Genomic DNA, 24,081 nt, shown 5'->3' on the forward strand with positions numbered 1-24,081 from the left:
CACTGGTGACGACGATTTGATTATATCCAGAGACGTTTGCCAACTTAGTTACTTCTGCTTCCTCCCACCATTCCGCGGCCAAAAACCCGGGCACAAAGAAGGATTTGAAGAGAGCAGTTTGGAAACGGGAGGAGATTGTAGTGCCGAGCAAAGGACTGAACGTGGATGATGCACTACCCACCGCAACGTGGAGAAAGGGAACCAGGCCTAATATCCCAACGCACCTCTACGTTAGAAAAGGGGACAGGGAGAGGAGCGATTTTTTTTTTTTATTTTAAGCATTCCCTTCCACATAAATACTCACAAAACTGTCTTCACTATTTCCACTGCCCTTTAAATTCAGATTCTCAGCAATTCGTGCTTGAACAGTCAGTCTACCCGTCTCTCTTTTCTCCTCCCTTCAGTCAGAGAGAGCACACTCAAATGCATATGAAAGCCTACAGGATAAAGTTCAGAGTTCTTAACGTGGTTTACTAGGCTCTTCAGGAGCTGCACTCTGCCTGTTCAAGTCTCATCTCTCACTACTTTCACAAACAGTCTAATGCTCAGGCTGCTCTAATCTACTACAATTCCCTTCCCGACTGGTGATTAATCCTCCCTGGAATGCCTCCTCTCACACTTGGTGGCCCCTCAAGACTTTTTTTTTTTCTGTAAACTTTTAAAGTCCCTCCAACCTCACCTAAAAAAGTGTGCCTCTTGTGTGCGACACATTTCTAATACTGATATGTCATCTAGCAACCAGGTCTCTGTATTTTCCATTATATGTTTACATGTTTGTTTCCCCTACTAGACTGGGCTCTTTGATGGTAGGAGTTGCATTTTATATTATTCAAATTGCCTAGCACATATTAGGTGCTTAATGTCTGATGAGTGAATGAAGAAAAGAATGAATAAAGGAACAAAGGAGCAACGATGAGAAGAAAGCAACACCTGTGTGTCTGAGGAGAGTCTGGTGTTTCTACAGTTGCTTCTCAAACTGGCTCTGCTTCAAAGGAAGAAAGAGGTAACAGGCTTTTTGAAGAATAGGTTGGGGTTAGAGAAAGTCCCGTTCTGGTGCTGAGGAATAGAGAAGAGAGGGATCTCTAGGTGGAGAAAAATATTAAGAGTACTTTTTTAAGCATGTGGAGAGAGAATTAGATGAACCAGTCCTCAAGGATATCCATCTCCCTTTGCAGGCTGACTGGGGATAAAGAGGGGAAATCTGTCAACATAACCATGGCCTCAGTCCTTGCCCCAGAAACAAGTGTGCTCTATAAATGTTCATCAAACTATAGCCTATGTGAATTGTACTAAGGGCCACCATGGAGCCTCCGGCCACAAAATAACTCACCAGCATGGCACAGAATGGTTGTCCCAGCCTAACAGGCCAGGTAACTATAAAAATAGTTACCATTTATTAAGTACTTACTATATGTTCACTTTACTTGAATCATCTCATTTAGTCCTCACAACCCTAATAAGTTTAAAGTCAAGAAAGTCAAGACATTGAGAAGTTAAATCTGTTCAAGGTCAAGCAGGATTTAAGTGGTAGAGCTTAGATTTAAACCCAAGTCTGTCTTCATTCTTAACCACTGCTCTACACAGCCTTTTATCTGAGCCTCAGGGTAGTTATGACTTGCCCAAAGCCACTTAGCTCATAAATGGCAGACCTGGGATTTCAGTATAGGCCTATGTGTTTACCAAACCTACACATTTTACACTCTACGCTCACTTAAGTAGGTGAGGATTGCAGGAGGCTAGAGTACATCTCCAGTGGGAGAGTCACAGAAAACATTTCAAATACTTCATAACCTTGCCTTCCAGGGACTCAATTGTATAAGGTCTCAAGGTAAACCGAGACTCCACCTCTCACCATTTGTGAGCAGTCTATATCCCAGGGAACTCAAATAGAGCCAGAAGTCATTTGACACTGAACTTTATTTGTTCTGACCATCTGATATACTGTCTACCCTGCTAGGAAACAGAGACAATGCTGTCTGCAAAAGGCCAGAGACATGCCAAAATAAACACTGTGACCAGATCTCAAGAACAGCCCTGGAGGACAGAGTCTGTGGCAGCTAGTCAACTGCCCAATCGGGTCCCCTCTCTTCTCAGCTCTAAATGGGTGCTGATTCTTCAAATGGCTGTCAGAGCTGCCCTCTAGAGACCAGTAACTAACTTTGGTGTCCAAAGTCTTGATTACAGAGAACTATATGCTACCCAGTTGTCAATGAGAATCCAATTCTCTTTACTGGCCATGACCAAAAGATGGGAGTCAGGTGGTGGGGTGGTCCAGAGATAGAAACTAACTTGAGAATTTCCAGTAAACATCAAGCAAGGGCTGTCCAACTGATTCTCCCAGAGAAGCCCTACAAGGTATGACTGGAGATGCCCCAGAAACATTTCCTAGGAGCTATTTGTGCTACATAAACAGTGCCAAGTGAGTAAGGGCTTGCTTCCCAGAGACCTCTTGCCACCTACTTCAGCTTCTTCCTTAATTCAGACCCCATGGGGCTGCTGCTTCCCAAATCTAGTAAGGTGAAAGGGTTTCCCACCATCAAGCAATCCTCTCCCTTCTCTCTAGTTTCTATAAGGAGGCTTCAAGGAGGGCTCATGAGTGTGTGAGGCCTGAGAGAGGACTGCCTAGGGTATCCAGTCTTCTCTGTTATTCCAGCTCTAGCCACGTGGGGGCCCCTGGCTCCAGAGAATCGGGCACCCAGCTCTGGCTTTGCTCCCAGGGAAGGCTGGAGAGTTGGGAAACCCTTGCCCAGCAGGCCTGGGGCAGCTCCGTTTCACCAGCACCTGAGGGCGGGCTAGTGCACCACGAAAGTCTCAGGTTTCAGAAGGATGGCAGTTGCCTGTCTAAAGGCTTCTCTGTTCCTTGGAATTGTACAGAATGTCTCTTGTGGCTTTTCCTCCTCCCTCCTTTTTTCCTGTTGACTCTCCCCATCCGGCCTTCTGAATCACCAGACTCCACAGGAAAGCAGCAGATGTTGACTTTACTTCGTTCAAGCCAACGTCAGCTCTCTCCTTTGGAGTGGGGAGAAGGCAGGAAGGTGAGAGGTGGGAAATGGAGGAAGATAACCCTCGTCCTTTCCAAATTGTGAGGGAGGATGTAGAGGGAAACTGAAAGAAGTCAGGGACCTAGGCAAAAAATTCTTGATTCCTGGGGATGGGGAAAAAAGGGCCCTACATTAAGGCCCCAGTGTTGGCTCTGGAACCAGGATGGTAAGGAGGGAAGCACAGGGTGGGAGTGTAGTGCCAGCCCTTCTCATCTGAGGTAAGGCCTCATCTCTTGCCAGCAGCATCCTCATGACTCAAAGGTCAAGTCAGGCTGCAGGTCTGGGGAGATAGTCCAGAGGCTTCTTCGTGTCCCATATGAGCCCCCAAACCTCTGCTGTTATGCAAGTCTTTTGGAGAAGCTGCCAGGGAGGACTTTCTAGGGCTTTATTCTACATTCATTGCTCCAATTTCTCTTCTCTTTTTTCTTCCTCGGGGATTTTCTTACGGGCAAAGAAGCCAAGCTGTAGGGAAAGAGATAAGAGTCATCACCAAATGCCCTGACTGGGGACCTGGCCAACAGCCCTCAGATGTATCTGAAGTCTTCAATTTTGTTCTGCTTCCAAAACTGAGATTCAAATTTATTTTATTTGGCTTAGTTTAACTCAACCAACATTTCTGGAGGACAGTGAAGGAGATCTGGGCATGACACCCACAGCCTGCTTAGCTGCCCAGCACAAATCCAGTTCTCCCGGCTATAATCAAGGATTCCTTAATTCATGAGCACCGTGCCCCATATTCCCCACGACGGAAGTGCTTACCTTCCAAAGGCAGAAGACAAGGAGAGCGAGCAGAAGCAGCCCTCCCAGGACACTGCCAATGAGGATCCACAGGGAGATGAGGACAGGGCGGGACTGAATCACCTCCAGGAGGCTCTGCATAGGAAGGAGAGTTGTTTTTTATTTGCACCCTTTTGCCCAGCTAGCCTCACCCCACGTTGTAGCAAAGCCAGCCGCAAAATAGAAGACTAAAAGGAAAGAGACTGAGGTAGGAATGGAGGCAGTGGGACCCCACCATTCTGATTTATCACTTCTGACTCCCTGACTGCTGCCTGACGAAGACACCTCTGTTCTGAAAAAGCTCACAGGTGCCCTTAGGCCACTGCCACCCTTACTAGTTCCACAGCTCTCAGACTCAGTCTCCAGCCCCACCTCACTCCAACGGGAGGCTTCAGTCAGCTGTAGGACACTGCCCTCCTCAGTTCCCAGCTCGAAGGTGCTGACCACTGTCAGAGACTTGAATTTGGCCTGTGAATGGAAAGACATTTAAAGTGAGCCATCATCTGAATTGGGAGATTGGGATTGACTAATATATGTATAAAATGGATAACTAATAAGAACCTGCTGTATAAAAAAATAAATAAAATAAAATTCAAAAATTAAAAAAAAATAAAGTGAGCCATCATCAGGTGATAAGGCTCTCAGAACCCTAATGGCAAAGATAAAGCTGAGGGGCACAACTTCCAGGACGTTCAAAACCAGAGGAAAAGGTTGGAGACCGATGGGGAAAGAAAAGAAGGGTTACAGATGGAAAGCCTATGGCCCTTCATATACTCTGTTTGCTCTACCTGAAATGCATTCAACTCCTCTTTCTTTGGCTAACTCCTACCCTTCCTTTAGATGTCATCCCCTCTGGGAAGTAGGGAAGTGTTTCCTCCTAACCCCCATCACCCTGGATCAGGTTATAATATTCTGTTTACTTCTCTGTCTTTCACCTCTGAACTATAAGATCCTTGAGGTCAAGGGTTGTGTGTTAGTAATTTATGTGTCCCTAGTGCCTAGCACAGTTTCTCAATAAATCTTTGTTAAAAGAATAAATAAATGAATGAAAAAAGGATACCAAAGAGAGAAAGAGAGAACCAGACTTAGGGAAGGATTAACTGTCAGACTTAACTTCCCTGAAAGATGCCTACATCCCAGGGATCTTGTGTAATTCAAAGTATACGGAACACGGGAAAGCACAATATAAATCCCTAGTACTAAACGGCTGTTATAATTAAGAGGTCATTTCCCTTCTCAGGAACTCACACAACTCCTGACTGCCTATCATATTAGGCTCGATTTCATCTTCCCGGCTTTAAAGAACTTTCATAATCTAGATCTCTTTCACTATACAATATCACTTCCCACTACCCTCCATGCTTACCCTGCATGTAATATCAACTATTTACTCATTCATTTAATAAAAATGTATTAAATCACTACAATGAGTTAGGCATGGTGCTAAATGTTGAGGATATTCTTCTCAGTGTCTATCTAATAGAGGGCTTTTTATATAGCAGGCATTTGATGGGTTGATTGAATTTAGGTATACTATAAATGTTGGTTGATTATTGATATAACACTAAGAGATGATAAATGGAGGAAAATACAAGAATAGTAACTAGCTTCTAGTGAGTTCATCTCATTATTCATTTAGTCTTTACAACAACCCCATGAAGTAGGTCTTTTCTTCCCCATTTTAGACATGAAGAGAAAGAAACTTAGAAAAATGAAATAACTTTGTGAGTAGGAGGCAAAGCACGAACTTGAACACGAGTCTGTCTACTGGAAAAGCCTATGCTACAGTCCCAGATAGGAGCAGCAGGGGAAAGCAGTGGAAAAGGAAAAGTTTACCCTTCGGAAAAATTCATTGTGAACCAGCCTCAGTAGTCCAACAGAGACCTCAGTCCCCTTTGCCAGTCGCCCAAGGTGGCACCTCATGACCTGACACCGGGAATTGCTCCCATTCTACCAGAAGAGAGAGACAGATCAGGATGCTGGGGTGGAAATATCCCCCACTCCCCACTCTACTCTCCAGCCCAAGGCTCCAAACTCTACTGCTCCCCCCTGCATTCCCACTCTGGACACCTTCTTCACCCTCTTGTGACTCATACCAGCCAGCTTGTGTGCTGAAGCTCCTCTGGATGCACAGGGGGCTCTGGGGGCTCAGTCAGGTTCTGCACTGTGCAGCTTGCCTAGAGGAAGATCCAACTTGAGGGACCCTCTTGATGGTGAGAGGCTGGCCACTCCAGGCTGAGCAGGCGCACACCACCCACACTCCTGTAGTTCTTCCCTGGGTGATCCCTTCCTTTCTTCTCAAAGAAGCTACATATGTGAAAGAAAGGCGCCCCCAGGGAGGGAGGAGCCCTGAGAGCAGTGACCCAGGACGCTGGGAGCTGGGTGAGTCCACCAAATCAAGATGGCAGGGTTCCATACGCCCCTAGCCCAGACTCACATTGTTAGTGATGACTTGAGACAGTGACAGGAAGTAATTGCCCCCATGGGCCACAGCTGGAAGGAGGGCTGAGATGATGAGGCCACTGAGCACATAGCAGCCAAGGTTCTGAACCTAAAAGGAGGATTGGAAATGGGAAGAGGTGAGAGACAAAGAAAGACCCTTCCTCATCTGTTCCTCTTTACCCTCGATACCACTGAAATCTAAGAGAGACTCCTCCCATCCTTTTCCCAGGAACTCCTCCCCCTCCCTCTGCTTATGCCAAGGCCCCTCCAGCTTCTCACCCTAAGAGTGGTTTTGAATTCAGGGCCAGGGCCCTCTGGGAGGGTCCCATATGGGTGAACCTCATAGCGGTGCAGAGTGGACTCACTGCGTGGACACCAAGTCAGGAGGCACATGGTCACAGCCATGACACAGACACAGGGGCACATGGTCAGCACACAGACATGGATTCAGGGAAGGTAGGGCCAGCACATAGATAAAGAGATGGGGGTACATAGAGAAGATAGAAATGAGACATGACATAGACTTGGTACAAACTTTATGGCCACACCCCATATCCCATCACACCAGCTCCAACCCCCAGGGCCCAGCAAAGCCCTACAACTAGGATGCATAGGTATACCTATACCTAAGAAAGAAAGATGCTTAAGAGAAGCTTCAGCATGAGTGGGATTGAGGGCAAAAAGATAGAGCAGCCCTAAGGGTTTGGTGTTTGGGAACACTGAAGCACATGGAGGGAGAGGGGGGAAACATAAAGAGTAGGAGTCTGGGGTCAGAATGGGGTCTCAGTGGGGAGCTGAGCCATACCTAGAGAATAGGAGGTGAGGCTCATACTGGATGTAGGCTGAGGTCTGGGCTGTGTTATCAGGAAGCGTGCCATTTCTCTCCAGGCTATTGCTGTAGGGTCAGGGGGAGAGGCTCGCATCCCAGCCCTGTCTCAGACACCCCTCTCTAGAGTAAAGGAGTCACGCTGTTTCCACCCCTGCTCCCACCCACACACCACCACCACCAAGACCCAACAGGAGCGGCCTGGGAGGAAATGCCCATTGTTCTCACCTGGTGGCAGTCAGCCTCACAAGGACCTGGCTCAGGAGGAAGGAGCAGCTAAACTCAAACTCTAGCAGAAAGGTCACCTGGGGGAGAGGGACATGGTAGATTTCTCCTGGGGGAGAGGGACATGGTAGATTTCTCCTCATGGGACAACTACAGAGGAACAGGAGCCCTTGTGTGCCTCCTTTCCTAAACTCCCAGGCCCCGCAGATTCCAGCCCCTGATCTCTCAGAGGCTCTTTCGCATCCTGGGCCCCAACTCACCTTGGCTCCAGCCTGGAAGACAGGATGCCCCACGCTGCAGAGGCGGGCATGAGGGGAAGGGGCTGCACACTCCACCTTCGCTGGGCCATCCCCCTGAGAGCAGAGGAAGGGGGGTGGAGGCTAAGGTGGGGCTGCAACTGCCCTCCTGCCTGCAGCCTCTAAACACAGCCTTTCCCTAGGGCCCCTCACAGCCAATACCGCAATCGTCCTCCTCCTTCCCTGACTCCTCCCAAATTCCCTCCCCCAAGGGCACCTGAGGAGTAAAACTGGACAGGTGAAGGTTTCTGGAGAAGCTGAGACCCAGGCTAGTGTTGTAGGCATTTTCCTTCCTGTTCTCCAGAGTTGCTGACACCAGCACTTTCCGCCGACCACCGCGAACCACGAATGGGTCCTTCCTAGGAGTTGTGGATAAAAGAGAGCCCAGAGTTGAAGGAGTGCCAGAAGCCTCGCTTCTGTCTTCCTGGGCAAGAAACAACCCTCCATCTCCCTTCAAGTCCCTTCTGATCTGTCTCGGGTCACCCCCGTTTGGCCAATTCACGTCCATCCCACCTGGAGCCTCTGATGTCCATATTAGCTCGAAGTACCAGATCTGTGACACATTCATTGTCAGGGCCACAGTCCTTCGAGAAGGGGACCTAGAGGAGAGAGAAGGGGCTGAGGGCTGAGAGGAAGGCATGGGAGAAAGGAATGGGATTGAGGGAAAAGTGAAAAGAGTGGGTGCCCAAGTTAGATTTCACTGTGATCTCATGTCTCCTCCCTCCCCTTTCTCTTGAATTCACTGAGAAGGGCAGTGTTGGGACCCAGGGCAGGGCAGGGCTTGGCACTTCTGACCAGCTTTCGTATGGAGGTGGGTGAGCCCTCATCCAGCACAGGCCCTGGCTTTGTGGTGTTGTCCAAAGCAAAGGTCACAGTCAAGGCCACTGGCCGGAGGTAATCTGATGTATCCTGAGAGAAACCAGAGTCAAGGATTATGGGGAGCAAGGATTAGGGACACGACCCAGGAATCCTAGCAGAATGTGATAATTATGGCTCAGCACTTTCTGTGTGCTGGACACTGTCCTAAGGTTTTATCAATACTATTACATTTAATTCTAAGACAGCTAACTCCTATTTTGTAGTTGTTATTATTATCCCTCCCTTTTCAGGCAAGGAAACTAAGGTTTGCAGGTTATATGACTTGCCAGAATTCACAGGTGGTAAACGGCAGAGCAGGATTCAAACCCAGATCAGCCTGACTCCACAGTCTGATCTTTCTCACACTCCTGACTCTGGCTTTCTTGCCGATCCAGCAGAAAGTACCCCCTCTGATCCAGCCTCCTTCTCACTCCCAGGCCCTGATGCAAAGCACTTCCTGCCCCCTCCTCACCAGCACATGGAAGTGCAGCGGCTCACAAGTGATAGTCCCCACACTGAGCCGGAGCCGCCGAGGGGGCAGCCTCTGGCCAGAGCCGTCAAACGCTGCACGGGCCCCAGCTGTCCACTCATCCAGCGATGCTATGAACCGCACATCTGAATGGGGCAGGCAAGAGTGCAGGTGGAGAGGGGTCCCAAGACCATGGCAGGCAAGGGGTTGAGAGCTGCCTAGCATGCACTCTAGTCACTCACGGAATTGGCGATCCCAGCGGCCGGGAGTGTGGGAGGTCACTTGGAAGCAAAGGGCTGCGGATAGGCATGCTGCCTCCTGGCTGCGTCGCTTGCAGTCCCTCTGAACCACACTGATGGCCGGCGGGGTCACATCCAGTGAAGGGGCCAGGTGGACAATGGGCCGGGAGCTGGGAACAGGGTGGGAAAGATAGTCTAGCAGAGGGAAGAAAGCCCTTTGAGAAAGGCAGTCCCCAGTGTTTGCCTCCCTGAGGTCCAAGGAAAGAATAAGGAGCTAGGGGACACATGTGTCCGCCTCCCCTGAACCTTCTGACAGAAGTAAGATAATAGCTAACATTTTTTTAAAATTAATTTATTTTTATTTTTGGCTGCCTGGGTCTTTGCTGCTGCGTGTGGGCTTTCTCTCTAGCTGTGGCAAGCAGGGGCTACTCTTGGCCTTGGTGCATGGGCTTCTCATTGCGGTGGCCTCTCCTGTTGTGGAGCATGGGCTCTAGGTGTGTGGGTTTCAGTAGTTGTGGTATGCGGGCTCAGTAGTTGTGGCGCACGGGCTTAGTTGTTCCGCGGCATGTGGGATCTTCCCAGACCAGGGCTTGAACCCGTGTCCCCTGCATTGGCAGGCGGATTCTTAACCACTGCACCACCAGGCAAGTCCCAATAGCTAACATTTAATCAGCACTTGCCGTGTTCTAGGCACTGTGTTTAGATCTTTTCACAGATTATCGCGTTTAATCCTCACAACAAACCTCTAAGGCAGGTACTATTATTATTCCCATTTTATAAACTAGGAAATGGAGGCATAGAGTAAGTTGATCAAGAAAGCCAAATGTAAGTTTGTGACTCCAAAGCCCTTGCTTTTAACAGCTATGCCATGCTATCGACTGCTACCTTAGCTGGGGCCGCTCACCTGAGCAGGATGGCTGCCCCTTGGGCACCCACAGCAACATCTACCAGGTCATCTCCATCCAGATCTAACCGGCCATCCACACTTCGGCCAAAGTAGCTGAGGGCCTGTGGCATGGAGACAGCAGCAATCCGCTGAGAGGGAGAGGGGAGAGACTGAGCAGAGACTCACACAACTGGTTTCCCAGGCCTCCCACCTGGCTTTTTCTAATTCTCCCCTCAGGCATGAGGAGGAATGAGAGAAACTTGCCTGTGTTCAGGAGTCCCTAGTACAGCAACATGTTTCCTACCCCACCGCCTCACCTTTTTGACTACTGATAAAAAAGGCACTTGTTCAGTTTGGGTCTCAAGCCCAGGGGAGCAATGATAACCAAAGGGTGCACCTCCCTTCCCCTTCCTCCCACCATGCCCCTGCCTCGTCGGGGCACTCCTGACCTGGGCAGGACGGGGCTTGACTCCACTCTGGGTCCCGTGATAGAGGTACAGTGCTCCACGGTGCCCATCCTCCAGGGGCGCTCCCATAGCCACATCAGCAAAACCATCTTGGTTCAGATCAGGAAGGGCAGCCATGGCAAAGCCAAACCGAGCATCCTGCGGGGGTTCTGGCTGAAGTGTTCCCTGGAGTGTCAGCAAGGACTGCTGGTGGAGGTGAGGAGAAGACAGAAGATGCTGATTTGACAGTCCCGACCTCTCGGCCAGCCCTCAAATGTGTGTGCCTTCCCTCCCTCCCTTTGCCCCCCACAGACAAGTTCTAGGGTATCCCAGCAAGTCTCACCTGGCCCACCAGATACACATAAACACGTCCTGTCTCCTTGTTCTGGGGCCCCAGGAACATGGGGGCAGCCACAAGCAAGACGTCAGTTGTTCCATCCCCATCCGTATCCAATGGGCAGAGCTCACTGCCAAAGTACGAGCCAATCTGGAGAGCGGTGGGTAGTGGTGACCCCAGAGGAAAGGGAAGGCAAGATTATGGACAAGTGGGAAGCACCTGCCAATCTGGTCCTCACATCCCTGACAGACTCTGCCAACCAGAATTCAACACAGACTTTTAAGGCCCCTCTCTTGTCCCTTCACTCTCTTCCCCCACAGCCTGAAGGTCCCTCAGGAGCCAAGGGTCTCACCCTCCGTTGGATGCCCTACCTGCTCCCCCTGGAGGCTCTGGGCGACCCTCACAGCCCCATCTTTCTTAAGCTGGAAGGCGATGACCTTTCCTCGATGTCTAAACCGAGGAGCTCCTGAGAGAAAGAGGCGGCGTCCACCCCGCAAAAGCATGGAGGAAACAGAGTAACCTAGAAGTGGACAAGGAATCGGGGGTGAAAGGGAAAGAAGATGGGGTCAGAGTAGGAGGTTTCCCTAAAGGCACAGAAGGGGGTCCCAAAGGAAGGTAGCAGGAGATCAGTGAGAAACCGCATGAGTTAAGAGTGAGTACCTTATACCCCCCATCCCACCCCCGACTGAGGAAGCATTTTTCCCCCTCCACCTTCTAATCCTTTGCAGCTCTCTGCTACTCACCCAGGTAGGCTGCATGGTTCTGCAATGCAGGGGGGAACTCATCTTCCAGGGCCGTCCGTGGCGGGAAGAGGCGGCGACCTTCTTCAAGCCATAACACTGAGCCCCCCCAGTCATAAGCCCCTACCATCCCGAAGAGAATCCCATCCTGTAGGGCAGAACCAGATGGGGTCGCTGAAAAGACAGTGGGGAATAAGAAGAAAAAGCTTTCCAGGAGTGAGAGGGTCACTGAGGGCATGCTGGGGTCAGTTGGTGAGGTATGGGAAGGTCAGCATGGACATTGAATAAAGGAGGAATCTAGAAGAGCCCTGGGGTTGAAGCTGTCTGAGTTAGAGGCTGGAAGGAGTCAGATGTTGAGAGGGGTCAGAGTCTGTCCAACCTTTAGCCGATGAGTAGAGAAACCAATCTGAGACATTTCCAGCCCAAAGGAGCTTTCATTTTCTCCGTGGGACCCTTGAGTGTGAGAAAATATCATGAGGCAATATAAGGGAAGACAGTTTCCCCTTTGACCTTCTGAACTTATTCCAGAAGCCCACCTATACCCCAGAACTCCCCCTACCCTGTCCTCTGTTTCTCCAGGGTAATCATTACCCTCAAGGCCAAAAATCCGGTCCCCTAATGCATCCACAATGTCAGTCAGTGCTGCTTCATCTGTGACATTGAAGAAGAACCTCTCATCTGGATCACTGGCAATAGCTCTGATTTCCTGCAGGAAAGAGCTGGGGTCTCGCTGCCGCCGGAGGTAGTGACCAAGGACCTGGGGTCAGGAGATAAAGGTGGGGTCTGCTAGCTGTGTGCTGTGAGACGGTAGAGGTGTACAGGACACAGCCAACTAAAGAGAAGAAAGGGAATATGGCTGATGTCTGGGAAGTGGTCAATGCCCGTTTTCCTTAAGTTCCCAGTCCTCAGTGTCACCCTCCCCAATCCCTTCTATCCTTCCAGATCCAGAGCTGTTCTCACCGCAATCCCATAGCGTGTCACTCTTCCAGCTTCACAGGCCTTTAGTGCTGTAGGAAGTTCCTCTCCATCATGTGACTCTCCATCAGTGACAACCACCAGTAGCCTGGCAGCCTCTGGTCGGCCCCCATGGGACTGACTGAATCCTTCTGTGCTGAGAAGAGAGAGAAAGGAGTGAGGTGTGATCAGATGTGTGCAGATAGATACACATACACACAGTACTTAACACTGCCAGCAGTTCACCGAGGTCAGGCCTCTTGCCTTTTAGCCCATCTCCCCAACTGTCTAGCGTAGAGACAGTAAGAGCTTAAACGTCTGAATGTCATAGAACATATAGAGCAGCATATCATCAATGTAAGTAAGTATAAAATCCATTCACTCATAGATTCATTCAGCAAATATTGTATTTAGGAGGACAAATATTAAGGGAACGTAGAATAAAGGAGAATGGTCAGGTCAGGGGAGTCTTCCCAGAGATGAGTTTTGTCACGTTTGGAAAATAGGCTAGGACATGAGTGGTGGAAAACCTGAGGGCCAAGAGCTAAGTGGGAGTGGAGGTATATAGACAGAGAGAATTCTGTCTGCAGAGATAAATAAAGCAGAAACATGGAGAGACACAGATACAGACAATTTGTAGAAATGCAATGAGTGCAATGACAGCCAATTTAGCCTTCCCCCACCTACATTAGTGTGCAAACAAAGATAAGCTGGCAAGACATCTTGGGATGTACATACTGCACTCCAAAGCCTCCCCTAACCCTTCTGGCTTCCCACACCCCCCTTCCCAGTGCCTCACCAGGCCATCATTATTGCTTGAGCAGTCTTTGTTTCTCGTCCCTCCCGCCGGCTTAGGTTCCTTGCTGCTCTCACCACTTCTTCTTTGGTTCGGAAATCTCCCAGGGACCATTCATGTACAGAGCTCTCCCCATACTGTACCAGTCCCACCTGAGAATAAAGTGTGCACTCTAATGGAGTGTGTGTATGGGGGTGGGGGGTGGAGAAGGTATGCGAGGGAGGGGAGACGAGCACCTGGATACTACTGAAGATGCTACCTACATTTATCTCCTCTCTCCCTGTCTCTCCCCTTCAAGCCCATCCATGTTGCCTTCTCTTACCTGTATCTGCTCCGGGTCAATAAATAATCTCCCTACTAGTCTTCGCAGGAAGGTCTGAACTTCAGACCAGGGGTAGATGCTGTTGGAGCCATCCAACACAATGACGACATCCATGTATGTGGGGCAGCCTAGGAGGAGGGGTATGGTGATGGGGAACAGAGGGGTAAAGGACATTGGGCATGGGGGCAACAAGGGAAGAGGTCACAGGAGGGCACATTTAATTCAAACATTTATTAGGCACTTCTTACATATAAGGAAGGTAGTGTGCCAGGTCCTGGGTAAATATAAAAATGAATAAAAGAGAAGATGGGCATATATACAATTGACTAAAAAAACAAAGAAGGAATTAAGCGCTAGTAGAAACATAGCACCACTCTATGATGTGAGAGAAAAAAAGAGGGTCAGTTCTGATGGAGGAGAATCAAAGGAGGCAGCGACTGAAAAGATACTGAAGACTGGAGATGTTTGAGGCGAGGAGACTAAACACGAAGGCATTTGGGTGGAGAACACTTTAAACGAAAAGAGATGGAAGTATAAAAATAGATGACACATAGGAGAATGGTGAGGTGAAGGCTATAGCCAAGGTGCAGGGTATAAAGGGATATAGTGAGAGTTGAGTTTTTGAAGTTGATTAAATCAGTTCATGGAGTCTTGACGACCTGGTAAAGAGTCTGAATTCTCATCTGTTAGGAAACATGGAGCTTTTGCGGACACGTTAGGTAGCAGTAAGGATAAGCCATGCAGTTCCCCTGTCAAGCATCATACCCTGTGGCCCCATCTTTTTCCCACCCTGCACCCCGTTCTAGGGACTGAGTCCTCAGGCCCTTCTCCTGGCTCACGTTGTACAGTGGGTGCCAGGCTTCCCTGGGGCTGGAACGAAGCATCTACACGGGCACATATCCCAGAACTGAAGACAGATGAGCCACAAGCATGAGACCAGAGAGGGGCACAAGCCTGGGGATGGATAGAGGAAACAGTTACTCCCAGGCTTGGGAGGGCACCCTCAGAACATGCTCTTTGTCAAAAGAGGCATTGAGACCACTCCCCAAGACCCCCCTCCTTGCTTTCTAGGGTTTTTAACTCCTTGACCCCTCCACATAGACCAGTTTCCCTTATCATACCGCCCTTTTCTCTACCACAAACCTTCACAGACCCCGCCACCACCCTTTCCTTAGCTTACCATGAATCCCCCATCACCAACTGTCTCCAGTAGAGACATCCCCAGGTGCATATTCACAGCAGGACGAGATGAATTTCCCAGTGGATAGTCACCTGGTCGGAGTGGAGTGGAAGAGCATGAGATCATGGGGTCACAGATGGGGTGATTGAGTTCAGGGTGACTTTGGAAGAGGATGAGAAGAGGCCCGGATCAGGTCAGGAAGAGGAGTACGTGGGATATGGAGGTAAAGAAGTAAGGTGTGATATCACTCATATGTGGAATCTAATTTTTTTTTAAATGTTATCTATGAACTTATTTACAAAACAGAAACAGACTCACAGATTTTGAAAACAAACTTACGGCTACCGAAGGGGAAACGTGGAGGGGGGAGGGATAAATTAGGAGCTTGGGATTAACATACACACACTACTATATATAAAATAGATAATCAACAAGGACCTACTGTATAGCACAGGGAACTCTACTCAGTATTCTATAATAACCTATATGGGAAAAGAATCTGAAAAAGAATGAATATATGTATATGTATAACTGAATCACTTTGCTGTACACCTGAAACTAACACAACATTGTAAGTCAACTATGCTCCAAAAAAATTTAAAAAAAAAAAAGTGAGGTGTAAGGGGTCAAAGCTACTAGTGTATCAAGGTTAGGGGTTAGGAGTGGAAGAGTGAGGAGTTTTCTTACCCAAGTGGCCCTTGGCACATGGGGCGTTGTGGGAGCCCCCTACAGGGCAGCGATAAACATCTCCCCTTCGGTCACCTGAAGGCCCATCCCAGGGGGCACCCACCAACATCCTGGGAGGAGGAAATGAATACAAGCATAGTGTAAATATGACACTTGAGATAGGCCAGAGGGAAAGGGCATGGTGACGGCAAGTCTAGAGCCCCAGCCATTTCCAAAGAACCAGATTAGTTTATATTTCCATCTACCTTGCCTCCCCTTTAACAGCTCTATCACAGTCCCAATCCCACGGCCCTCTGGTTTCCTCCTCACCATCGGCGTCCACCCCCAACATGTTGTAAGACACTGTATCCAAATTCAGCCTCCGGTGGCCCTGGAAATAGGCGTGGGTGATGCACGTCCAGGTTAAAGGGAGAGCAGAGACCTGGGGGGCCAGGATCATAAGGTTAGCAGGAATCAGCCAGAGAGCCTAATGAATGCCCACAGGTACAACCAGAGAGAAACCGTGAAGGGAACTTTTTGACCTCAGCCTATCTCCCTTCTTCTTACTCATAAGCTGCCCTGGACTCTGTGAATGCCATGTACTCCAAGCAAGGATGATTTTCTTCCTGTGTTTGGGTCCAGATGTCTAACCTGTGGCCCTCTGCCATGCTGTTGCACAGATGTATTTCCATTCCTATCCCCCAAATTTCATTTACAGACATGTCTGGAAGGGTCAAGTTCCTCTTTTCTACATCATTCCTCCTACACATCCTCCTCTCCAAGCTGTGAGGGTCAAAAGAGGGAGAAGGCCTTTCTGCAGCCCCAGAACAACTATTCCTTACAAATTCTCCCCAAACCCAGGACCACAGGGAAAACAAGAGGTTAGTGAACACTGCATGTCTGGGTCTCTTCTTCTCTTCCTGTCTCTTCTTGACTCCCAGTATCATTGTTACACTCTCTCTTTCTCCAATGTCTAGGTCTCTGGCTGATTCCAGCCCTGGAAACCTCAGTGGTATTTAACTGGGTGGAGCCACTTGCCTGCCTACATACAAGGTTTGCCATACATCCTTTCCAAGGGTCCCATCACTCCCAAGGTTTCTCACGATCCACTTCCTTTCTAATTCATCCCCCCTCCCAACTGCCCCCTGCTTACTTGCATTTCTTCCTTAACTCTCAGCCCACTCTAAAGACCCCCTCAATCATGTTCTTGCTGACTCTTCCCTCCCAACCCCAATCTGTTTAAAATCAGAGCTGGTATTTTAGGAAACGAAGATTACAGGGCACTGATGAGGAAAAATTCCAGGCCTCTTGTCCCTCCCATGGTTCTTTCCCTGTGACTTGTTCCTTCAAGTAACCCCCTCTCAGGCCACCCCACCACCACTTTCACCAATGGCTATAGCTCTGTCTCAAACCATGCTCATTTTCAGAAAAGTGTTTTGTATGTGAGCCTTTTTGCATCCAGGAGACTGGCAAGGCTGTGTGACCAGGAACTGTAGCTCATTGGTTAGATAAAACCAGAGTTCTGACCACACAGTTAGTCAGTTATGTCTCAGGAACCCAGAGACCACCAAGGGAAGGGAGAAGTAGGGAGGGGGATAATAGTAATCAGACTAGCCCTGTGGAAGTTCACATCATGTTTCTTTTTGGTTGCCTCACTCCTCCAGGGCTTAGGACAAAGTTTTATTTAATTGGACACAAATATTACACAAGGCACTGGACAGCTTCAACCCTTGCCAGGCAGTCATATGTGTGGGCAAAAGAATGCAAACCCATGCGCACATGTACGCGCGCACACACACACACACACACACACACACACACACGAAACATAGAATCGGTTAACCTCTTAACCTAACTCCCAAAGAACTTTAACCGTAAAGATGCCAACGCTAAACAATCCATATATCTTCCGTTCCCACCAGAAACCAAGAAGTTAACCTCCCTCACCTGTCAGGAACATCAGGGGCAAGAACAGGTGGGGGATGAGGGGGAACTCCATGTCTGGATGTTCTGTCTGCGTGAGAAGTCCTCTGTGCCTCTGTCCCTCTCCTTCTCTGTTTTCTGTACTTTCCCTCCCATCCTGCCCCCTCCCACTGGCAGCTAAAAATAAAGTTGGAAGGAATGGGAGGAGTAATGGTGGGGAAGTGTGGGGAGCCCCAGACCAAGCAAAGGAGGAATGAGCAATTTTAGTGTATTTTTCTGCCTTGGTGCTGCCCCCTGGAGGCATCATCTCAGTATCCAAAGAGAACGCAATTCTTGACTTTCTGTCCTTTCTTTCTCTTCCTTTTTTTTCTATCCTTTGTTGTTGCCTAGCAATAATGCTTTCCTCAGGTTTGGAATAGAAGGTAGGAGTGGGAGATAGATTCTTTTTACCTCCTAACCTTATCTGTCAACCTGGAATATGGAAAATGAAAGAGCTGATAACAGTGATATCATTTCCCCACCTACTCAGAGTCCCAACATGTGAAGACACAGCCCACCCACAAACCAAGACTTACCATCCCCATTCCACTTGGTTCTGTTTGTGACTCTTAGCCTATGCTGCCTTATGGCATTATAGTTTTTGGAGGAACTATAAACCATGAACTGGTATGGGGTATGCTTTGTGGAACCAGTATGATTACTTTAACATTAGACCCCCATCTCCTCAACTAAGCTATAAACTTCAGAAGTTGGGACCATGGAGCCTCTTAGCTTTTTGTATCTCTACCACTTAGTATTATGCCCTACATACTGTAGATGCTCAATAAAAGTCTGTGGGTAATGATGCCAGTGGCTAATCCTATGGAAAACCCAAACCATAGTGACAGAAACAGGGGCCTCAGATGACCAGAACACATGGGACCAGACCAAACATCAATGAGCAAATTGATCTTTAATTTGCTAACCTGGAAGGCTTGCTCTCCATCATGGGCTTGGGCCTCAGCTATTTACACAGAATCACTGTACAGTATTTACAACAAGATGCTAAACATAGCATCATTCTGGATAGGCAAAGAAGGGGTATGGAAAGGCTAGAACAAAGTCCTGAAATCAAAGTGTAAGCAGAAACCTGCAGGTGTGAGTGGAGGGAAAGGTAAGGGAAAATCATGAGAAAGGTTGGTGAGGTAGACATGAGAGAGGAAAAGGAAGCATGAAACTACTTCTGGTGCATGTGGGAAGAGTCCACTGGGACATAAAGCCTTCAAAATTATAATCTGGAGTCTGAAGGGGAAAATAACGGCCACAAGTCACCTTTGTGAGGAAAAAGAAGAAGGCAGTTAGAACCTTATAGACCATACCTTCTACCTCCCATACCAAAAAGTAATCCTGCTGATTAAATTCCTATGACAGGGGACTGAGAAGGTACAAAAGAGATACAGAGACAGAATCTTAAATAGACTTAAGAGACAGTAAAAAGAGTCAAGAGAGACACAGACAATGCAATGAAGGAGGAAAAGAACAAAAGCTCCAGCAGATCTGAACATGTGAATCATCCAAGTGACTTCACAAGTCACCTCTCCTCACCTCATCTTCCCCAAAGTTCCTCCCTCTTACTCCCAAATCTCTGGATTTTAGCTTTAACCAAGGAGTGGAGTTAGAATGAGGCCGGTACATGGGGACAATCTAAAATTCCATCTCACCAATTCAGATCCCCTCCTTATCCTGTACCAGAATATCAGGGCTTGAGTCGGAGCCAAGGGCAGATTAGGGTGAGAATAGACAGGATGGAGGACACGAGGCCACAAAGTCCCACAATTCCAGGACCACAGCGCCAGAGGCCTAGTTTGTCCAGTGGAATGAAGAGATCACAGGCATTTCTGACCACATCCAGCAGGAGAGGGGGATGACCTCGAAGGACCCGAGCCAGGAGCAGGACTCGGAGCCGAAGCTTCAGAGCCACCTGGGGCAGACCTCCTCCTGGAGCCCCTGGACCCCCAGGTCCCCCAGTTTCAATTCCGCCTGGGACTCCTCCTCCAGAACCCTTCAGTCGCCGACTACAAGCTGAAGACTCTTGTTCCATCAGTAGACGAATCTCATAAGCATCACGACTCAAATTCATGATGAGGGAAAACAGATAGTACCTGGGATACACAGGGGAGAAAGGTCAGTACAGATACACATACCCACTTAGCATATCCAACAGAACATTTAAACTTTTTTCCCCCATAGTGCAGAAGGACTACATATTAGAATACCAGAAGTGAATTGTATTACCCACTATTAGAAATGTCCTTCCACCTTTCTGTAACTAATGAGTTTATGTGTACCTTAAGATCCTGGCTTACAATAATGAGCATCATGAAATATTCCAAGATCAACCTCATATTTCACTTTTCCACTTGGCAACCCATTAGCACACACACATTCAACTTGAACTACAATAATGCAAATTTTTTTAAAAGAACACCTTCAGGGCTTCCCTGGTGATGCAGTGGTTGAGAATCCGCCTGCCAATGCAGGGGACACAGGTTCGATCCCTGATCCGGGAAGATCCCACATGCGCAGAGTAACTAAGCCCGTGTGCCACAAGTACTGAGCCTGCGCTCTAGAGCCCGCGAGCCACAACTACTTAGCCCATGTGCCACAACTATTGAAGCTTGCGCGCCTAGAGCCTGCGTTCCGCAACGAGAAGCCACCGCAATGAGAAGCCCGCGAACCGCAATGAAGAGTAGCCCCTACTCGCCGCAACCAGAGAAAAGCCCGCGCACAAAAATGAAGACCCAACGCAGCCAGAAACAATAAATAAATAAAATTAAAAAATTTATAAAAAAAAAACACCTTCAGTTGTTTCAAAGACTCAAACACATAGACCATTTAAATCCAATACTTTTGTTAAAAGAAAACGAACAAAAAAATGACGCCAAGCTTGCCAACTGTGTTAGATTATAAACTCCTTAAGAACAGTCTATGTTTTTTGATTTTTAATCCATTCTGAGAACAGTGGTCTGTATTCAGTATAACTGTCCTACCTCTAATACATATCCTGAATCCACATCTATCTATTGTACTCCACCACCACAGTCTAAGCCACCATCATCTCTTGCTTGAACTAACTACTTTAGTCTTTTAACTGGTTTCTCCACTGTCACTCTTGTCTCCCACCCCCAAGAATCTAGTTTCATATAGTAGCTGGCATAAACGTAAATCACATTATACCCTTTCTTAAAACTCTCCATGTTTTCCTTCCTATCACATTTAGAATAAAATACCTTAGACAGGCTTACAGAACTCAACATCTGACCCTGCCTCTCTAATTCCGTCTTGTACCATTCTTTCCTTCAATCACTATGCTCCAGCCACATTGGTTTCTTTCTATATTTTGATCCCATTAAGCTTGTTCCTGCTTTAGGACCTTTACACTACCTCATCCCTCAACCTGGAATAATCTCTCTCCAAAATCTTCAAATGGCTGGCTCTTCCTTGCACTTTAGGTCTGAGCTTACATGTCACCTCTTCAGAGAAGCCTTCTCTGACCCCCGATTCTAAAGTAGCAAGCCATTTACTGTCTATCACATGACCCTATTTTAATTTCCTGCACAGCACTTACCACTCTCTGATGTTTTTCTTATTTATTGCTTCTTTGTCCCCTCCCATTACAATGTAAGCTCCATAGGAGCAGGGATGTTGTTTGTCTTTACCACTGTATCCCTTTGTCTAGACCAGTGCCTAGCACATAGTAAGAGCCAAATAAATATTTACTGAATGAAAGTATAAACATGGCATATAAACTCTTCTAGGGAGTTGCTTTTCCATACCACTCCAGCCATGCCTCTGCCCCCACCCTTCATACACCAGAAGTCTTGTTATAACTGTAATCACTGAGAAAGATGAAGAGAAAAGAGAGACATAAGTGGAGATGGAAAGATGCTAATATAATGTAAAATAACAAAGCAAATCATAGGGAAACAAATAATATGTATAGAGATCATTTTATTCCCAAATCATATTCCTTTCCACCTTCATTACAGCCTGCTCCTTAGTCCAAGCCAACATCGTTTCTTGGCTATATTAGGGCATCTTCTCCTCTTTAGCATTACTGCAATCCATTTTCCACACTACAGCAAGAGGGATCTTCTTTAAATGCAATTTGAATCATGTCACATCCCTACTTAGAACCCACTGTACTTAGGATAAAATTTAAACAAAACTAAATGAAAAAAATCCTACCATTACCTAGAAGTCCTTGCATGAATGATCTGGCCCATGTCTACCTGTCCAGTTTGAACTTATGCCCTTACTCAATACCGTCCACCACACTGGCTTTCTTTCTACTGCTCTAATTCCATGAAGTCTTTCTTGGTTCAAGGCCTTAGAATGAGCTATTTTCTGTTTGGAATGGTTTTCTCTGCTACTGTTTGCTTTGTATAACTTCTACTCAGACATCAGGCCTGAAATAAAATTTAATTTTCTCTGAGAGTTCTTCTCTGACCTTTCAATCTAAATTAGCTCCCCCTGTTATATATCTCATAACACCCTGTACTTCCCACAAATATTTGGTTTGGTGATTATTTGTTTTAATAGCTGACTCCCCCACTAGACTAGAAGCTTCGTGAGAGCAGGAACCATAGCTCTTGGGCTCTTTGCTTTATTCCCTGGCTCATAGTAAGCAGCTACTAAGTATTTTTAGAATGAATGAATGAATGAGTAAGCAGTGAGGGGCATAAACCTGTGGTATAGACAAAAGTGGAATTAAAGCAATGTAATGAATATCTAGTCTTGTCCAATCTTAGTCATTCATCATGAAAGAGCATCTGTCTTCCATCTGCCCCCATGCATTATTCTCTGATGGTTTAAGATCTAAATGAAGGTTAGAAGCCAAGTGATTAAGATGTGTATATTCTGGGAAGATCCTAAAAGATCATCCTCTCATGAAAGGAAAGCTATGCAGTATGGAGAATACAATAGGTCTTGTAGGATAAAAGGATATCAAACCTGAATGAACGCTGGGCCCACTTCTCCTGATCCACACGGGGAGCGAGTCCAGACTTTCCAGCCCACAGGACATTGTCACAGGCGAAGTACAAGGCTCTATTGAGGTGACTAACAGTGATGCAGAATCTCAGGACAACATCTGATAGGTGCACAGCTCGTTTGGCTGACTCAAGGGCATCTGCTGAGTTACCGAGGCGTAGAACTTGTGGGGGTTAGCAAAGAAAAGCAAGGATTTGAAAGTAGAGAGGCAAACAGAGAGCAAGACACAGAGAAAGAGAGAAAGCAAGAGAGTGAAAGTCGAGCAAGTGATAGAAACAATAATGAACAATTTTTTAAAAAAAGAGTAGAAATAGTTCAATTTTTTTTGCATCCAATTTTTATTAATTTGTGTCCCAGTTTAGTTTTCTCAAATTTGCCTCATTCTTTCCAATCCTTCATCACTCTTACCCCTGCTCTCTCACCTCAATCAGGAGGCCTGCAGAGGATAAGGGTAGAGGCAAATGAGGGAGAATCGACAGAGAAGGTCAAAAACAGGAAGGAGGGACTAAGGAAGAATAGCTGGGGATGGAGAAAGTGTTGAGGTAATAAAAGAAAAGGCACAATTACTTACGCTTTCTCCCTAGGCTCAGATGACCCTCCAGTTGTCGAATCTGTTTCTGTAACTCAGAACTGGCCCCATGTTTCTGCAGTGCATGGCCAAGAAGGGAGCAAGCATACTGGGCGGCCCTGGAGGAGAGAGAGGAGAGAGAGGTAAGGTAACGTGGAGACCTCCCTCCTCTCCCCCCTCAAAAATGTACTTCAAAAGGCAAGTATGGACTCCCCCTTCCCCTGTTTGAGACCATTCCCTTTTCTCCTCTTCATGGCCGTATCTCACCGTTTCTCCTCCAGGCCAGGGGAAGAGAAAGGCATAAGAATAAAAAGGAGCCTAGAAGGGGTTGGGAAGCACTACTTCGAATTGAGGAAATAAGAGATCTGATAATGTAAGGCCTGAAGAGGACAATGAAGGCGGCAGGGGGTCCATCACAAGCACATCAGTGTGAGCATGTATGTGATATGTGAGGGAGTGGGGATAGTTGGAGGACAGGTTATTCTTCAGAATAGGTGAACTAAGAGATTTTCCAGGCCCTTGAGATGAATCGAGACTAGAAAGCAAGGCGGAGGCAGAGGAGCTAGCGGGTGACAGTAGGGTGAGGGGACACGGGAACTTCGGAGTGCCTCCTCAGCTCTGGGAAGAGTCCAGGTCGCTATCTGCCACGGGGCGAACACTCCTCATTCCACCATCGCCCAGAGAAGAAAGTGCTGGTCTTATGTGAACACGCAACCCTGATCGGCCTCCCCGCCGGCCCACTCGTGCCTCAGTTTCCCCATCTTTCCCGTGAGCAGAAACGAACCATGGCCTCACGGCCGGCTCAAATCAGCCCCTCTCGGTCCGTCCGAGCCCCCGTAGCCCGATTTGACCCTTTTTGACCCCCGTAGTGTGAACTGACCTCGCCTCAAGAAGATCTTCCTCTGCCCGCCCTCCCCCCATTCCTATTCGGGCCGCACCTACACAGCCGCTCCCGGGCCTGGCTCTGAGCGCTGAAGCGGACCCAGGCGTCCATGACAGCGGCAGCCCCAGCTCCACAGCTTCGCTCCCGCCCCACTTCCCGCCCCTAGTCACGCCTCC

At 47.9% G+C, this 24,081-nt stretch overlaps 2 protein-coding genes across 9 annotated transcripts; both read right to left on the bottom strand.

Annotated features, from left to right (window-relative positions):
* Positions 1 to 215: 215 nt before the first annotated feature.
* Positions 216 to 18,223, bottom strand: ITGA10 (integrin subunit alpha 10). 7 transcript variants are annotated; one of them, XM_028166508.2, is made up of 30 exons: positions 17,448 to 18,223; positions 15,831 to 15,942; positions 15,522 to 15,631; positions 14,835 to 14,926; positions 14,494 to 14,608; positions 13,655 to 13,782; positions 13,336 to 13,484; positions 12,543 to 12,693; positions 12,174 to 12,339; positions 11,962 to 12,035; positions 11,586 to 11,730; positions 11,214 to 11,362; positions 10,849 to 10,992; positions 10,509 to 10,712; positions 10,078 to 10,181; positions 9,177 to 9,343; positions 8,938 to 9,080; positions 8,403 to 8,516; positions 8,121 to 8,206; positions 7,825 to 7,966; positions 7,572 to 7,664; positions 7,315 to 7,391; positions 7,066 to 7,155; positions 6,540 to 6,624; positions 6,256 to 6,369; positions 5,915 to 5,995; positions 5,655 to 5,768; positions 4,191 to 4,286; positions 3,801 to 3,914; positions 217 to 3,503 (listed from the first exon to the last, which is right to left on the bottom strand). In XM_028166508.2, the coding sequence occupies exons 1-30, from the start codon at positions 17,728 to 17,730 to the stop codon at positions 3,438 to 3,440; spliced, it is 3,708 nt and encodes a 1,235-aa protein (XP_028022309.2). In that variant the 5' UTR covers positions 17,731 to 18,223; the 3' UTR covers positions 217 to 3,437. The 7 variants fall into 7 exon arrangements, 6 of the variants coding, with proteins under 6 accessions (XP_057398399.1, XP_028022309.2, XP_007182226.2 ...); XM_007182164.2 differs by having other exon boundaries at positions 10,078 to 10,208; XM_057542416.1 differs by lacking the exon at positions 5,655 to 5,768 and having other exon boundaries at positions 216 to 3,503; positions 10,078 to 10,208.
* Positions 18,224 to 18,356: 133 nt separating this feature from the next.
* PEX11B (peroxisomal biogenesis factor 11 beta) lies at positions 18,357 to 24,047 on the bottom strand. 2 transcript variants are annotated; one of them, XM_007182174.3, is made up of 4 exons: positions 23,961 to 24,047; positions 23,026 to 23,141; positions 22,416 to 22,617; positions 18,357 to 19,564 (listed from the first exon to the last, which is right to left on the bottom strand). In XM_007182174.3, the coding sequence occupies exons 1-4, from the start codon at positions 24,014 to 24,016 to the stop codon at positions 19,159 to 19,161; spliced, it is 780 nt and encodes a 259-aa protein (XP_007182236.1). In that variant the 5' UTR covers positions 24,017 to 24,047; the 3' UTR covers positions 18,357 to 19,158. The 2 variants fall into 2 exon arrangements, with proteins under 2 accessions (XP_007182236.1, XP_007182237.1); XM_007182175.3 differs by having other exon boundaries at positions 23,903 to 24,026.
* Between the last annotated feature and the right edge of the window lie 34 nt (positions 24,048 to 24,081).

This window comes from Balaenoptera acutorostrata, chromosome 1 (assembly GCF_949987535.1).
Source record: "Balaenoptera acutorostrata chromosome 1, mBalAcu1.1, whole genome shotgun sequence".
NCBI classification, from domain to species: domain Eukaryota; kingdom Metazoa; phylum Chordata; class Mammalia; order Artiodactyla; family Balaenopteridae; genus Balaenoptera; species Balaenoptera acutorostrata.